At 47.0% G+C, this 17,504-nt stretch overlaps 1 protein-coding gene across 1 annotated transcript in view; it reads right to left on the bottom strand.

Annotated features, from left to right (window-relative positions):
• Positions 1-17,504, bottom strand: part of LOC138562813 (nicotinamide N-methyltransferase-like) — a 153,735-nt gene that overhangs the window by 78,919 nt on the left and 57,312 nt on the right. Inside the window, exon 2 of the mRNA XM_069642790.1 lies at positions 8,921-9,128. Within this exon, the coding sequence (XP_069498891.1) occupies positions 8,921-9,128 (208 nt within the window). The remainder of the gene's footprint in view (positions 1-8,920; positions 9,129-17,504) is intronic.

The following is a 17,504-nucleotide window of genomic DNA, read 5'->3' as shown; positions in this document are numbered from 1 at the left end:
AAGGATACATACCTGATCGGTGGAAGGATACATACCTGGAACTTCTTCCAAAGCTATTTAAACCCCACCCGAACAGCCACACGTGCTTCGCGTTGTTCTGCACCTAGCAGCTGGATGCTCACCGTGTCTGCTCCTGCTTCTGGACTCCAGCCACGCCTGTCAGCATCCTGGGACACCTGCAAAGGGTGATAAGAAGAGAATTCGAGAGGAAAAAGGCCTTACCTGCTAAACCTGCATCACAGAGACATTTCACCAACGATCCTGAAAAGGAAGACATCATTTTAAAAGCATTTCGCTCTGATCGCTGCAGCGCTGCATTTCACTCACCTTTCTTGGGCGCCTCCATCTTCAGCAGCGATCAACCGGATCCGCAGCCACTTCCCAGAGCCTAGAGAGAAAGACAAGAACACAAGGTGAGAGAAGGAAGGGAATAGGAAAAGCTCAGTTTCCTTCTAAGACTTACCTGTTGGGTCATTCCCATTTCATTTCGGGTCTTGCTGCTTCCAGGCATTTTCCGGACCCCGGCCCCTATGGGGAAAAAAGACAAAGACATTAGATGAGCGAATGCAAAAACATTACCTGAGCGCTCATCTAGGACTTACCTGATCTTTACTGGAACTGCACTTTTCACTTCGGGTCGGCGCCATATCTCCGGCATTCCGAACCCCGGCCCCTATGGGGAAAAGACATCAACATTAGCGCTTTGTTGCAAGAAGTCTCCAAAGGAATCTTCATTATCACCTGAAAAAGACAATGAACATTATTATTTAAAGCTTGAACTTTTGAACTTGCAACAGAACTTTTACAGCGCCTTACCAGTATAATCAAGCTTACCTGAACTCCCATCCAACCTCAATCCAGTGAAGTAACTGGGTTCAACGCGCCCCTTCGTCAGAAGCAGGATGGAGAGCTCGTCCTTTCAGACCCTAAGGTGAGACTTCACGGGGGATCGTGGAAGGGTATCGAGGAGGGTTGGAAGGAAGTGGGAGGCTCGAGCATTATTCCGCCAGATTGTAATACTCCCTTTTCACGTACAGGAGGATATTCCTGCGAGCCAGTTTAGCCAGAGTAGAGGGGCCCGTCCTATCCATCTTCAGAGCCCTGCGCTTCACCATTGAAGAGGCATCAGCACTCGAAACCAGGCCAGTGCCCCCGAGGGAATCAGGTGAGCGTGACAGCCCCATGTGCGGCTCTGAAGCGGCCTCCTCCTCCTCCACACGCACCACCAACCTGGATGGCTCCGCACCATCTTCCGCTGTCACAAGCCCCTGTGGGGGATCACCCGCCCCTTCCGCTGCAGCTGTAGCGGCGGACGCAGCACCAGTTCCCTCGCTCCCGGATGATGGAATTTCCCGGGAGGGTGACTGGGCCTTGTGTCGCCGGCCGATGGAAGCACCCCTGACGCTTTCCTCCACAGCGCCATCTCCGCCCTCTTCTTCACTCGCCGCTGTGTAAAGGGAGACATTGAACACAAGCATCAGGGTACTGTACAATAGTCCCCTAGACAGGAAGCAATAGCACATGTGTGGCACTGCCAAACAACACTTCCATCATGTCCCTCCACAACACATGGGTCAGTGCAGGCAAACACATGCAGAAACAGGCATGGCACATACAACGAACATTTGCATCCATGTCCAAGGCACCGTAGAAACACCCAATGGTGGGCTGAAACTCACATGCATCATGGGACATGCTGATCACAGGCACACACATCACCGTGGGGTCATGCAACTGGGCCTGTATTCCCCCAGACACAGTGGATTCAAGGATGACTAGGGTGTATCAGTGATTCAGCACATCGTCACGGACATGTGTCATGCATCCATGGCACGCAAACTACTCAGACACACGGACATGTACTTCATGCATGTCCATGACAGCAGCACACATCTATCACACCACAAACATATCACGATACAGACACAGGCATGCATACATGTGTGCGTTCCGCATGCTGCTCTGCATGATGCATTGTAACACATACACCATCCATGTGGGTCATGCCTGACTGGACTCACATGCAGCACCATCACGTCCCTGCACACACACATCCATACATGACCCATGTGACACATGCAACCGAGTAGCTAACTACTACCACTGCACTGTTTTAAACGTTTATGCATGGGCACTTACTGCTCGACTCCAGACGGGCCTGCATTTTGAGGATCTGGTGGTGAAGCACAGGGTGAATGCGCTCCAGGACCCGTATCTGCTGGGTGGTAAACTGGACCCAGCGTCCCACTGCATCCGCTGCCTCCAAGAGGCGCCGGGCCTTCTTGAGGGTCCTGGACTTGTAGTCCTCCCAGCGCTTCTGGACGTGTTTGAGGTTGCGGGGTGCCACCCCCTCCGTGTTGATGGCACCCACTATGTCCTTCCAGATCCTCTTCCGTCCTTCCTTGTCGGCACGCGATGGTGTGAAGAGGGCATCATAATGCCCCAGAACTTGCTCCACCAGGATACCAACTTACTTTTCACTGAAGCTGGTAGCCCTCTGCCTCTCTGTTGGGGGGTTACCACTGGTGCCGGATGGTGTTGCGTCGGACATGGCAACCCCTGGGACAGGTGTGGGTGGGCAACTGGCTCCTCGGGCTGGGCTGTGGATTGATGGAACACCATTCGGGAGTCCTCTGTTCCAGCAGGGGTGGTCACAGCAACTGCACCCCTGCAGATGGCAAATGTGCAGGCACCAAATGGCAGGGCACAGTGGCAGCAGTCAGGCAGGCAGCAGCAGATGGCTCGTGGGAGGCTGCTCAGGGCTCAGGGGGGCAGTAATTCGGTCTTCTGGGCAGGAGCGTGGTCTTCCGTGTGTAATCGCATGGCTAGCTTGATACAGAGTGATTTGGCATGTAAAGAAACAGCATGTCAGCATGTAATTCGAGGAAAGGCCCTTAGCGCGTAAGTGCGTATGTGACGTAACACGCACAGGCACTTCCCTCGGCACGGGTTAAAGGTCCCACGTGGCTTTCCATCACTCTGTACGTGCTTTTCTTTGAGAGCAGTGCATGTGTTTTCCAGATGTTGGGGTTCACACGCGATTACTTCACAGCGGCTACAGTGCGTACTTCTTCTTTTGGCGGGGGTGTTGCCTACACATTCTTCTTCTACACGTACGGCAGACGGTGAGTCGCGCACACTTTTTTTCCCACTGCGGGTGTCCCTGTTTGTGGCATACCCCTTTTTTTCGGTCATACTAGCCTGCGTGTTGACCACGTACGCATTTTTTGTGTTCCTGGCTGCAACAGCATGCTCCGTGTGTTTTTTTACATGCATGTGGGCTACAGGGGTTGCGTATCTCTTTTTCTTGATATTTTGGGATGAATGAACGACGCGTGACCCGTCATTTTGCCTAAGGGGCCACATGCAGCCTTGCAGGAGCACAGGGGTGCTGTTTGCATCACGTTCCTTGCCCCCCCAACCAAGTTGCCCAGGACAATTGTTGTGTGCACCTCCCATTGGTACTTGTACATCTGTGCCATGGTTGGGAGGCCACAAAGGTGAGGCATTTCCCCTCACATGCGCAGCGCCTGTGCGTGTGGTTGGGGATGTGGGAGCACCACCATGTCCACCGGTACGCCCCGCCGTCTTGCAACATTGTGCAGGACACATGCTGCCACAATGATCCTGCACACTACTGGAGGTGCATACAGTAGCTGCCCGCCAGAGCGGTCAAGGGACCAGATGGGTGACTTGAGCACTTCAAATGTGCCCTCCACTATGGGCCAGGTTCCAATATGGGCTGTGTTGTATCTTACCAGGGGTGGGGTGGTGGTGTTCCGTATTGGCGTCACCATGTGGGTGCTCAGATGGTAGGCACTGTCCCCTGGGGAAGTGATAATGTTTGTCATTAGTTTGGTTTATGTATTTGTCTGTGTATGACATGCATGCATGTGCACAGGCATTTGTACTCACCAATGAGCCATGTGTCGCCATGCTTCCCAGCTTCCAGGTCCCGGCTCAGGGTGGACATTCTGCACATGAAAATTTAATGGTTGGACGAAGGATATTTAAAATATACTGAGGTGATGATCCCCGGTGCATAGCATACAACCTGCACATTGACGGAATGCCAGTGCTTGCGGTTGCAGTGGATATTCTCCGTGGCCAGAGGTGGACGTAGGGCCACATGGGTGCAATCCAGGGCACTTTGGGGAAGTGTGGACCATGGCCTGCTTTTCTGCGGGTGTTCTGGGCATGTATATGTGCCTGCGGACTGGGGGTCGCCTAATCATGATTGCCAACACCTGGTGTAGGCAGCGTGACTGTGTGGGCTGTGATGAAACACCCCCCCCCATTATGGAGTGGTCCGCTGAAATGACCCAGTGGCCCAGAAATGCAGTACATTGAGCACCCTTTCCAAGGGGCTCAGTGCTGGGGTGCACAAGGTGGGTGATGTGAGGTCATCCCCCCACTCCTGGACCAGGCCTAGGATGATATTTATTTATTTATTTATTTTATTTATTTGCATTTTTAAAGCGCAGCAGCTGCCCTCGGGCATCGTGGCGCTGTTACAAGAAAGTTTACTTGACATGTTGATTCGGTTACAGGAATGGCTGTGGTTCCAGGGTTACATGGGAACCGTGATCATGGAACAGTTGTAGTTTACAGACATTGTTGCATGCAATAGAATTAAAAAATGAGATTCACTTAAATAGGATGGTTTTCAGAGCTTTTCTAAAAGCTGTGTGGGATGTTTCAGCTCTTAGTTTGGGCGGTAGGGAGTTCCAGGCTTTTGGTGCTAGGACTTCGAAACTCGAGCCGCCAGCTTTGGCCCTAGTGAAGTTAGGAATTGCAAGTTGGCATATAGGTCCCTTTTGGGTCTGAGTGATTGGACTGGTTGTATCCGATCAGTAAGGTAGCTAGGGGCAGATTGGGATATGCATCTGTGGGTAATGGTTAGGGTCTTGAACTGGATGCGCTCTTTAACTGGGAGCCAGTGGGCATTTTGTCTTGCTAGGGAGATGTGTTCTCTCTTTGGTATATTGAGGGCTGCTCACAGAGCGTTGTTTTGTGCAATCTGGAGTCTATTAATGTTTTTGGCTGAGGTACCTAGCAGGAGGACGTTGCAGTAGTCCAGTTTCGCGCCCATAGTGGCTCTGGCGATGTTGAGGCAGTTTGTGGTGGACAGGTGAGGTTTTACTGCATTGATTATCTTGGTTGTAAGAGCTGCTGAGGAGGAGATGTAACTGACATGTCTGTCCATGGACAGGGTGGAATCTAGGTATACCCCCAGTGTTTTTACAGCCGGGGAGACGGAGATTACTGAGTTCTCGATGAGGAAAGTACTGTATTTATTGTCTAGCTTGCTGAGAGTTTCTTTAGGGCCAACTAGTAGGATCTATGCCTTATCTCCATTGAGACAGAGGCCATTGGCTGCCATCCATGCCTGGATGATGGCATAAGTGTTTTGTAGGGTTTTCAGGTCTTGCTCATAGTCATCAGTTAGTGGGAGAAGGATTTGAGTGTCGTCGGCATAGTTGGTGAACGTTATGCCGAATTCTTCTAAGTCGTTGAATAGTGGGAGTGTGAATAAGTTGTATAGAGTCGGGGAGGTGCAGGACCCTTGTGGTACTTCCACAGTTGATAGGGGAGGGGGTGGCTGATGCTTGGTCTGAGTAGACCCTCATAGTTCTGCTTCCAAGATATGAGGTGGAAACCTATACCTGCCATAGACCTGGTCATCAGGCATCCCAATAAGGTTGGACCTGGGCAAAAGAAATGCGCGGCCTGCCTATTCTTCTCCTCCTGCGGTGTCCCATGATCAGTACTGCGAGAAATGGGACATTCATTGTAGCTGTATATACGTGTTTGTTGTTTGCGCACACTTTTTATAATGCTCGGGGACGCTACCGCCTGCCTTCATGTGGCGGACGTGTTTAGGCCTGTTTCCATGAATACGTGTAGTTTGCGTGCCTGTGGGTGTTCCGTGTACTTCCCAGCAGTACTTCCCCAGTTACGCCCTTACTTTCACGCGTTGTTCCCCATTCTGCGTGTTCCGCCCCGTGTTCTGCCCCCTTTTTGGTATGTGTGCTGACGTTGTGTGCTTTTGCTGTGAACGTCGCGCATGGCGTTCGGGATGTTGCAGTGACATGTGCGTCTGTGTGCGCCACGGTCGGATTTGACGCACATCCCGGGGAAAACACGCGCAGGTCCTTCCATGAATCACACGCGTGCGCGTGAGCTTGCTTTTTCACGCTTGCGCCACGATTTTCGGCGCACATTTGTTCCATGAATCATCCCCACAGAGTCAAGTTGACGTGCAAAGAAGAGATGCAGAGACTAGAGAATGCAGATATTTTATAAGGCATCAAAGAAAGTATCAAAGATAAGCGACACCTCGCTCGAGATGAAGAGGCTTAGGTTACAGAAACAATGATGATATCAAGCCAGTTAACACGTGTACAGATGCAAAGTAAAGCAACCAGACAATGTTTTCATGAGGCTAGGTTTATAGTGAATTGATTGCGGCAAGCGCCAATGTATAGATACATAGGAATGAGTAAAGAATGGATGGTTCCACTACGTTGCCCTACCGCCAAACCGACCGGTGCTATTAGTGCCGGATCAAGGGTTTGGCGGAACTGGAAATCCCCATTCCCCATTGAGCCCATTCAGGAATGCCCCATTCCCCATTTAGCTCAATAGGGAAATTTTGCACTCTTAGCGCCGGCGGATTTTCCGCTGGCGGTATGAGTGTGAAATTTCAGCAGATTTCCTCCCAGCTAAGAGCTGGGGGAAATCAGCTGAAGCCATGATCTGGTGGACCCTTAAATGCGGCAGTAATAATGCTACCGCTGCATTGAAGGGTTACCGCCAGACTCTTGATGAGGCCCTAGCTCACCAGCAACTGACGGAGGTTAGAAGCCAACCAAGTGTAGGGGGCCACATAGTTGAGGGCCCTATAGTTTGTGTAACCAATAGAACATCATGTATTTAGTGACGTTCATGGTGACCTGTTTCAGGTGAGGGCTTAGTTGCCCCACCTGACGTTAAGAAACCTATCACTCCTCTTTGCCCATTTAGTTGAGTATGGAACGTGTACTTAGGTGTTCCGTTAGACCCAATCACACTTACCAGTAGGTTTTTGTAGTCTGCCACCTAGGATGACGTTAGTAATACGTAGGTTGACGTCACCTATGACGAGGTTTCAGTATAAGAGTGTAATCTTTTATTAAACTTGTTGAGATTATATGGTTGAATGTCCGCAGACGTTCGTTGTACTCCTTGTTTTAGATAATTGACATTAAAACAGTTATCTTTAGGCCAACTTTCTGGGTCGTTTCGATTATTGATTTTTGAGTAAATTCTGCATCCCCATTTATCTGAAAGGTATTGCTACCTCATCAGGGCTGGTAGTCCCCCAGTTCACATCCATTTTTGTCTGTATGCTTTTTGGAATTATTCTTCAATGACCATCAAACCTCTCTCTGTGAGTCACCCACATCCCTGAATCACTTCTGCTCACTCCCAGCAAATGTACATCAGTGAGACTCTCCCACAAGCTGACCTCAGAGATTCCTCCCAGGTGTAACCCAATGGCAGGTGTCTAGCCCACTTATGTCGAGAGATGGGAGTGACTGGTGAGTCACCAGCATCCCCAAATCTTTGCTGCTCCTCCCTAGCAAATCCACAATCTTCCTTTTGGGATTTCCAGCTATACCCCCCAGGTGTCACCTGATGGCACATGTTTCTTCCACTCACTTGAAGAGACAGACTCTGACTGGTGTGTCACCCCAACCCTCTGATCTTCTGCTGCTCACTCACATCAAAATCTGGTGAGTCTAACTCTTCAACAAGCTGTCTGCAAGGTTGGAGGCTGTTCAACCTCTGAAAAGGTGTCACCCAATGGCACATGTCTCAACTGCCTCCCAGAATCAGTGTTGGCCATGTCTCACCCATTCACTTCATGAGACGGACATTCATCCCAGAAATATGAGGCAAGCCTGACTCTCCCACAACCTGCCCTCAAGGATTCCTTGCTGCCCCTGCTCCTCCTTGCAGGTGTGTTTAGAATAAGAGGTCCCATGCGTGAGTCTTTTGCAGTCACCCAACCAGCTCCTCTTTTCAGGGATTCCCCCTCCTTTATCCCCCTCCATATGACACATGTGTTGTTTGTCCACTTTAAATCGATGACTGTGTAACACAGTGCCAGGTAAGCATAACCATCCTTAAATCTAACTCTTTGACAGGGCCCCAGTCACACACTACCGCTCCCCCTCATTCTTCCTACTCAACTACTCTAACTGCACCCCATTGTATGAATCCTACCCTTTCCTTAGCCGGCCTCCAGGAATGATCCTGTGCATCTATGAAAGCTGCCGTACACTGTAAAAAGCCCCAACCTTGTTTCCCCCTTTTAAGCCATGTGCTTGAACTCCTGATGACATTTTAAAAAGCTTAGTTCAATCACTTGAAATTCATGTGACTCAAGGTTTATGTGGGAAATTTCATCTAGGTCTGCACATTACCAACATTGAAATCTTTTTATAAATTGTGTTTGCCTTCATCTGTAAAAAAAGAGTTTGTTTGCACTTTCAAAAAAGCCCTGGGGTCAGCATTAACCAAATATTGCAATGTACCTGAGTACTGCACGTGGGCTCCGGAACTGATTTTCTTTTAGAAAAAAGGGGTACACATCCATGGGTTGCATCTTGCACAGTCTCTGTGTGCCTTCCAGCCAAGTGCACCCCAAAGCTGTGTTAGTGCAGCCCTGGAAAGCTCATTTCCTTTATGCACCGCCTTCTGGTTTGGCAATGGCTTTTGTCATTCCTTGCTCATTTAGTCACACTGTAGATGCTCATTCCATCATGACTAAATAGCTCAGACCTTCATTCAGATCGAATGAAAAGTCACATTAGCTTGAAATGGAAAGGACATGTTTGAGGCTTTGCCCACCGCCCACTTATCCCATTCTTACCTGTTTCCTTCCAGTTCACAGACATACTTTGCAGCCAGACTCCAGTCAAACGCTCCAGGTTCCTTATTAATCCATGTTCTAGCCGCCTGTAGCCTGGACTCAAGGAATTCTGCCAAAATGATCTCTTTGAAGAATCTACATGCAGGGAAAAGGAAACCTAGAATTTCACATCCTCCGTAATTAATTAAGGTGTCTCCCTTCACATCACCTGGTTGAAAGGGAACAAAAGAGAATGCGCTTATCAGATTGGTTGGGTGTGTATTCTATTTTCACGACTAGACCAGTAATAAAATGTGGTTCACATACAATAAAAATGTTTTTAATAAATGAAAAAGTGTGTATATAGCCCACACAGTTGGGAAATTATTTTCATCACTGGTTGATTTTATGTATATGACATGTGTGAACAAATTAGAAAAACACATTGAATTCTATGTTCATGTGTAAAGGTGAACACTGTATTTCTATAAATGTAATGGTGTGCTCACTTCTGTCGATGGCTCTATAGAACATTTGAAAAGGAGAAACTAATAATTATGTGGCTTTGTAAAACAAAATGGGTGTAGTCACAACCACCAATATATTGTGTATCAGGTTTTTCTATACCATAACTGTCATTAGATCACTAACGCATTAACCTTTGGTGGGCCCAAAACTGTGGTTTTGATTGGGATACAGTAAATTCTGTGACCCCCATTAAACAAAATGAATAAACATATCCACTCATTATTCCCTGGACTCAGGGATGGAGTGGGAGGTAATAAAAAGGTTAACATGTGATAAGCAGCAGCCACTTGAATGCCTGTCATTCCTCTGCACATGTGGGCATTAACACAATGGGCCTCATTACGACCCAGGCGTTAAGGGTTAACGCCGTCGTTAACCCTTAACGCCTATTCTGATTTTAACGGCTGCTCTTAGCAGCCGTTAAAATCCATGGCGCTAACCTGCCATGATGCTAATTACGCCACCGTAATTTACGGTGGCGTAATTAGCGCCTTCCCCACTCCCATTATGCTCTATGGGGCAAAAATGGGAATGGGGGAGGGAAAATGGGAAATGGGGATTTACCGCCCCAGTCACCTTGGAATGGGGCGGTAAATCCGCCATCCACCATGGTGTAAACATAGTTTACACCATGGTGGTAAAGTTGGCGCAATTAGCGCCTGGGTCGTAATGACCCCCAATATATCCAAATCAAGTTTCTTGCATATTACATTTGATATGATTATTCTTTAAGGTATACAGCTTGAAGTCTCTAAACTATGTCCAGAGTTCCTCTTCTTCAGTGGCGGCTGGTGAGTTTGAAAGCTGGTGGGGCGTAAATTTCCCAGGGCAAATTTAGTAGCGAGCGCGCGCAGCGCGCGAGCCCACCCCCCCGAGGGAGGTTCGGGGGGATTCTCCCTAGCAAAATTTTTGGAAAAATGGCCTACAAAATGTGCAATTTACTGTCCAAAAAACCCACCGAAATATGAAAAAAGCATTCGGTTTTACATATTAATGGTGGTACACTATTCTTACGTGTGCAAGTGTGATGGTGTATTTTACAGCAGCTTGTATTGAGAATAGCTGGTACTATGGTGTATGCATAAAGAAATTCATTATATAGTCACTAATGATGGAAACATATGTTTGTTATGCTGTTACTGGCATTCACATGCGCTCATCCTCTTACTAAAGTGGGATTGTAGGCATTTTCTGAAAGGGGGAAACTAAGCTAAAATATTACTTTAGTTTTTAACCACTTAATTAATGCGACATTTGTCCTACCTCTAATGGCTGTCTGCCTCGCTGAGTTGCCATTGCTTCAGTTGCTCAAAGTTGCAGAACGTGGAATGCACAGGTCTCAGAAATAGCACATACATATTGCATGGAGAAAAATGCAACAGAAATAGTTTACTAAGTTTATTGTGTTGAGTGCTTTATTATCAATTATTATTTCTAATCCCTGAGAATACCTAATTCCAAGTAGGCCATCTGATCTTGTACACACCCTTAAACCAACTAAAGGGGGCCAACACTGTTAGGGAGAATTCTCTGTTTAGGCTGAATTTCCTAATCTAGTGAGTTCCCCAGCAGCTTTGCTGGATTTCTGGAGTTTGTTTTTTCCATCCTGCCAAGAGTGAGACTCTTTTTCTCCCACTCATGAATGTGTGTAATTCCTTTGAATGTCAATGTGTTCTATGGGCTATGGGGTCTTTTACTCCATAGGGTCTCATATGTTTTTCTATGTGTGTTACACCGCACTGTACAAAACTAACAAACGTTATACCCGTTGAAGCAGTGATTGTGTATAAAAGCACAATAGATTGTGGAACGCCCAAACACCCAGTGGAGAAGCTGTAGATGATCCAAAAGATTACAAGCAATACCCAAGCCAAGAGTGTATTAACAACCAGCCATCCCAACATAACAAACAGTGCTCAAGGCAATCGCGGAATACTGAGAGGCTTATTGGTGGTAAGACTTACTGCTTATGTGCTATGAAACACAGATCATCAAGTGATAGAAACCTGCATTGCCAGAGCCAAGACAGATGAAAAGTGAGACTAGCATTTGGCAATGTTATTGTTGGTGTAAAGAGGAAGGGAAGGTGGCAAACAGGCTGACCTTCTGGAGAAGGTTATCCAGAGAGAGAGGAGCATAGTTGCCACAGAGTCCTGAAGAGCACTAATGTGGTTCCTTGTTTCCCCGGAACTTTTTTAAAGTTTGATGCCAAAGAAGTCTAATGAAGTTATTGTTATTCTAAGTTGGAAGTTACCAGTGAAGCACTTTTTTGTTCTTTTTGGTGAAGAAGTAGACAGGCAGGCGAGTATACCTGTATGGCAAGAAGTTGTTGCCTAAAAGGGCCTGGCAAAGGAATAACCAGGTAGAAGTTGATGCAAGCGCTGAACCGTGGTTCTAACAGAAACAACTCATGTTAATTTGTGACATTCAAAGAAGAATTGTGAAAGCTTGTCCAGAAAAAGTTACAAAGCTTTTTGAAACAAAAGTTGTGGAAAACCATTCTGACAAAGACATTTGTTGTTACTCATCTAAACAAATACAAAGGTGAAACCTGGAAGAGTTGGAATAGACTTTTTTTTTTCTCAGACAAACCTTTTGACAAATTATCCTTGCCAAGACTATTCTGTTTTCTGCTTGGAGAAGACACATGTGTGACAGTTTTTACTCCGGGAGGAGTTGGAAATTAGAATCATTTTTGATACCTTACTAAAGCAACTGAACTTTATGTGATTAAGGTCAAACCCTTAAGAACCTTATTGGAACTGTGTGTCAGACCAGATTTCCTTGTTTCTTTTGAACTGTGGAGAAAACCCCTGTTCAGATCTGGCAAAGGGAAACTAGCCCAGGTTGTGAGAAGAGACATTGATCATATTGTGAATCTAATCAAATGTTACATATTATTGTTGAATTGAATTTCCCTATATTTCCTCATTGCTTTATTGGTTGTACAAGTCTGAGGGACAGATACCCTTCTGTTAGAGTGTTTCCTTTAGTTTATTTTATGCGGGGAAATCATCGGCAGGGTCAGGATAGTGAAGCGTTTATCCATCCTTTTTATTTAATGAAATGGCTAAATTTGAAAACTCTTTACAAAGTTGTCTGACTCACATTATTTCTGACCCCCTCACAAAGCTGACAAGATTATCACCTTTCCATGTGATCATTGGAGACTTCCCTTTCTAGCCCCACTGCTCTACAGGAGTTAACAGCAGTGGGACTATTCGGTTACCCGAGCCAGATGACTAGTGATCTAGAACCACTCTCTTGCATTGACTCATAATCTCTATATTACAGCTTGTTCTTCTTCATCCATTCTCCCCCTGGACCCTTACCTTCATTGCATTGTACCTTCAAATCTGTTACACTGACATCATTATGTACTGTTCTCTACAAGCTGTGATGTCCTTGCCAAGGAACGTGGACTTACAACTTCACTATTGAAACCTGCTGTCCTGAAGCTTTTCCTGCCAGAAGGGATTAAATTTACTGATACCCCGGATCAAGCCTGTGCTTGGCTCAGAAACTATCCCTGTATAATTTCACCACCGTAGGTGGTTTTATGTGCTCTTTTACCTCTCCCCTTTTCTTTCCTGGTTAGTTGCTTTGAGTACTTCACTTTAATATGTGTTATTTTTATTGTTATTATATTTATATGCTTAAAATTTGCTTTCATTTCATTATTTTAATGATTTTGGCATTTTCCATTAAACAGTGTTGCGCGTGCTGCACTTAGCATTTTTTAGCATTTAGCAACTACTCAGTGTCATATTGTTGCGTATCATTTGCATGGATGGACTTTCGAAAAAGGGACTTTGATGAGGAGGCACGTTGCGTGCGTGATGATGCTAGCATTTCGTAGCATCGGTCTTCCGGGTTGTGCCATCTGATTGCATGAGGCTTAATGTTCATGTAACTGGAGCCGGCGGCGCTGCCTGTGATTGATTCGGTGAGCCGCGTATGATATGTGCAGGATACAATGATTAACGGGGTTCCTTGTGCAGCATTTTAAGTTAATCCACGTTCATGTAGCGATACCCCCCATCTTAGGTGATGTGATGTGGAGAATCGGACCTTCCCTTTTTAGGAAGTGCATTTCCTCACTAATAACTGTACAGCACGCATATTTAGATGAGGAGGTGTTACGCTCACCTGGTATCCACAGGGACGCACCCAGCCGGGTTACTCGCTGGTATGCTTCTCAGCTTTGCCCTGATGTTGTCTGTGGGGAAGGTTCTGCCTTGTGGTAGAATTAGGCGTGCTCTCCATCCTGTCTTCTTTGCAGGGGCGCGTTGTCTTTCATGGGCGAATGCGGTCCAGTTACTTCACTGATGCCGGCCCGTTTGATATTGTTCAGGTAGGTCTTATTGATGTTCTTTAGTTTGGTTGCTATCCTGCATGCCTTTCTCTTTGTTTAAAATGTCTCTTTTTTTCTCCCTTAGGTATGCAGAGCTTCAGCGCGGCAAACTGGCTTGGTTGAGCCCCGCTGGTAAATGATGGCGCCTCAAGAGTGCTATGATGCGGTAAGTAAGCACTATGCGCAGCGCTGTGAAGTCTGTCCTTTGCTAACCTGTGTTTTCCTTCCTTATAGGTTGCAGTGTTCTTCAGCACGAGTGGAATGTCCGGAGTGGTGCCAGCGAGAGGCGACCAGCCAGGTAAGCCTTTTGAGCAGTTCGTAATTTGTAAATGTCTCTACAGCTTTCTTTAATGTTGCCTCTATCTTCCTCTTTCAGGTCGTTCTGTCCGGGAACAGTGCAGATTTGAGGAATCTGTTCTCAGTAGCTGCGAGTGTTTAAAGATGAAGACTGCAGGTAAGATGCTGCTGCTAATGATGTTCCTTTTGTCTCCTTGCAGGTTCTGCTTCTCTGAGGTTCGAGGGAATAGCTGGACACGGTGAGCGTCACGTTGCAAGCTGCGAAGTAACGCAAAGCGTGTTGTCTTGCTCGGGTGTGGTTTAAATAGCCCCAACAAAATAGTCTAGGTAAAGTAGTCCCTAGGCTACCACACCCAAAACACTAGACTGCATAGCTTGGTTTTTAGGAACCAAGCTATGTGGATGCCTCCATGTTGGCTGACAATACAATAAAGTAGTTCCCAAGCACATTGTTTTTCATGGTGTATCTATAGGCGCCAGGACTCGCCCCCTGAGGGCTTTTGAAGAGGATGACAGGCTCTAGAGGCCCGAGTCCTGACTCCACCTGGCCAATGGGTTTGCCAGAGGGTGTTTTGGGCGAGGGTCGTGACAGGAGGCTCTTTGGGCGTAGGACGGGGCTTCATGTGCTATATCACGGAATGTTGCATTCAGAACCACTTTTAATTACGGGGTACTGGTGATTGTGAAGGGATGGCATTTTATGGAATTTGACTTTGTACTCGGAGTGGTTCTGTGTGTTTCCAGGGTGTTCCCTTGTGTGGCCCTGTTCTGCTTTGGGTGTTCTATAGCGGTTTGTGCTTCATTGTGCGTGCGCTGCGTGGTCTTTATGGACCTTTAATCACGCTCATGCTTGCGTGGGCTGTTCTGTGCGGCTCCATTATCCTTGGCGGGGTGTTATGATACCGATATGGTGGTGCGGCGTGCTGATGGACGCGGTGCTGTTCTGTCGGGGGCGGTGGGATTGCGCGGAGTGGCCTATGCGGGCATGGGTTTGATTGGGGGTTCGCAGGATTGTGTGATGTGTGTGTGGTGAGGCGCTGGCCGCCTTGGGGCGCACAGGGCGTGGAGGGATGGGGTGGTTCTGGTGTTGGTGTCACGTGGGGGAGTGGTACCCCGGGGGCGCGCAGAGTTGTTTTGCGTGGGATGTGAGTATAAAGGGAAGAGTGGGCCAATAGGAACCTGTATTGCATTGTTCATTCCTGAGGTCACATATCATTGGATGTACTTTTTGGGTTTTGGGGCGCTGCCCTTGAAGAGACATGTATACATGGCACTAATTTACAGATGTTGCTCGCATCTGGGTTAAATTAGGTAATACTGATGGGGTGATTTGTGTGCCTGGAAGTTTGTTTGGGTATGTTCAGAGCTGAACAGGTTGACTTGTTCCGTTGGGCTGCTGACATATTAGATTTATAGATCCTGCTCATTTGTCAACACCTCATTGAGTGTATATTTTTGTTTCTTTTTTGGTGCCATGTCATTTATGTTTCAGGTGGTGACATTGATGATGCGTTGTAGAGGGAAAGCACGCTATGCTGTTTTTGTCCGTATTCTGTGATCACATGGGGCTGGTTTTGAAAATGTGCTCTTATTTAGTGGTTTGGCATGGGTAATGGATATGAACACTGACGTAACAAAAATCACTTTGACTGCATGCTTTACTTTGGTTATTGTGTCATCTGCTTACGCACATTGTATGGCGTCTGATGAGTCTGTCGCAGCTGCACCGCACATGTTATTATTTGGTCAATTTCTCAGTTCTATATGGCATATGCTCCGTGGATTAAGTTGTTTAGAAATAAGGGGTATATTGGGGATACCAATTCTTCTTATACATTGGTGTCAGCTTAGATATATATCTATAGGGTGGAGCGCCAGGGGTTTGTGAGTTATCTGGCTGACTCATGCCCAGGTGGGGTGTGGGTTTTTTCCTTTCATCTTTCCTTTTCCTTGTCTTTCTTTTTTCTTACTGTTTTATACTGATCACACTTATTTTTGGACTTTATCTAAGACTAGAAACATGAATACTAGATCAGTGAACCATTTTAAGATTGTTTCCTGGAATGTGATTGGCCTAAAGACAGTTGTGAAATTGACTAAAATCTTGTCTTATTTGAGATCAACTTCTTGTGACATCGCTTTCCTCCAGGAGACACATCTAGACTAAAGAGGCTGAGAAACTTCAACGGGGATGGGTTGGCCAGACCTTTTTCTCAACCTACTCGACCAGCAAAAGAGGTGTGTCGATACTCATTAAGAAAAGTTTGCCTTTATCAGTCCTCTCAAGCAAAATGGACAAGGAAGGAAGAATTGTCTGTGTTTTTATTAAAGTGCAGGATACAGCGATGCTCTTATGCAATGTGTATACGCCTAATTTAGACGATCCTCTTTTCTCCCATGAGCTTTTGGTGCAATTGCTTCAAAGCGACAATGTAAGTGCAATTGTGTTAGCTGGTGACTTTAACCAAGTGTTGGATCCAGCATTAGACTGCTCAAATGGGGAATGTACGCAGATCCCAAAGAAAAGAAGGAGATCTTTGGAAAGTCTGATGAATGAATTCAATCTAGCGGATATATGACGCTTGGAACACCCCTCTGAAAGAGACTATAGCTTTCACTCATTGTGTCATGATACATACTCCTGCATTGATTTCTTTTTGACCTTGGGACAATTGACTTCCAGTTGTTTTGATTCAAGTATTGGGTTCATTGCCTTGTCAGACCACGCACCTGTATCTCTCTGTCTGTCCTTGCAACATACTCTGATTAAGAGGGTAATTCATAGAAATTCGCACAAAAGTGGCGCACGCGGCTGGCGCACTGTGTCCCCGTGCGATACACTGCGCCAGCCGCGTGCGAAAAAATCCATTTAATCGCACAGCGTATTCATGTATTTTAGCCTCCGAAACCAGCAATGGCGCAGAGTGGCGCAGCGACCCTGCAGCAGCGCCAGTTACGCCCCCAAGAACGCCCTCGCGCAAGGAAAAGCCTTCAAAATTCCCAAATCATCGCAAAGGGATGCGCTAACCCTGGGCCAGTTCACAGGGCTGCCAAACAGCAAACGCCAAGCGGGGAACGTGTATTTCAGTGGTTCTCAGGGAAGTTTCACATGCGATTGTCCTGGGTACGTGTACATCAGGGGTGCGTGGGAAGTAACACACGCGATTCCATCAGGGCACCTGTATTCCAGGGGTGTGCGGGAAGTATCACATGCAAAAACAGCAGGGTATGTGCATTTCAGGGGTGTGTGGGAAGTATCACACGCGATTCCATCAGGGTACGTGTATTCCAGGGGTGCGCGGGAAGTATCACACGCAAAAACAGCAGGATATGTGCATTTCAGGGGTGCGCGGGAAGTATCACACGCGATTCCATCAGGGTACGTGTATTCCAGAGGTGCGCGGGAAGTATCACACGCAAAAGCAG

The sequence above is a fragment of the Ambystoma mexicanum genome, unplaced genomic scaffold (genome assembly GCF_040938575.1).
Source record: "Ambystoma mexicanum isolate Mex_15411 unplaced genomic scaffold, UKY_AmexF1_1 Mex_scaf68, whole genome shotgun sequence".
NCBI classification, from domain to species: Eukaryota; Metazoa; Chordata; class Amphibia; order Caudata; family Ambystomatidae; genus Ambystoma; species Ambystoma mexicanum.
Note: the sequence above shows the minus strand (reverse complement) of the source record. Positions and strands in the feature narration are given on the sequence as shown.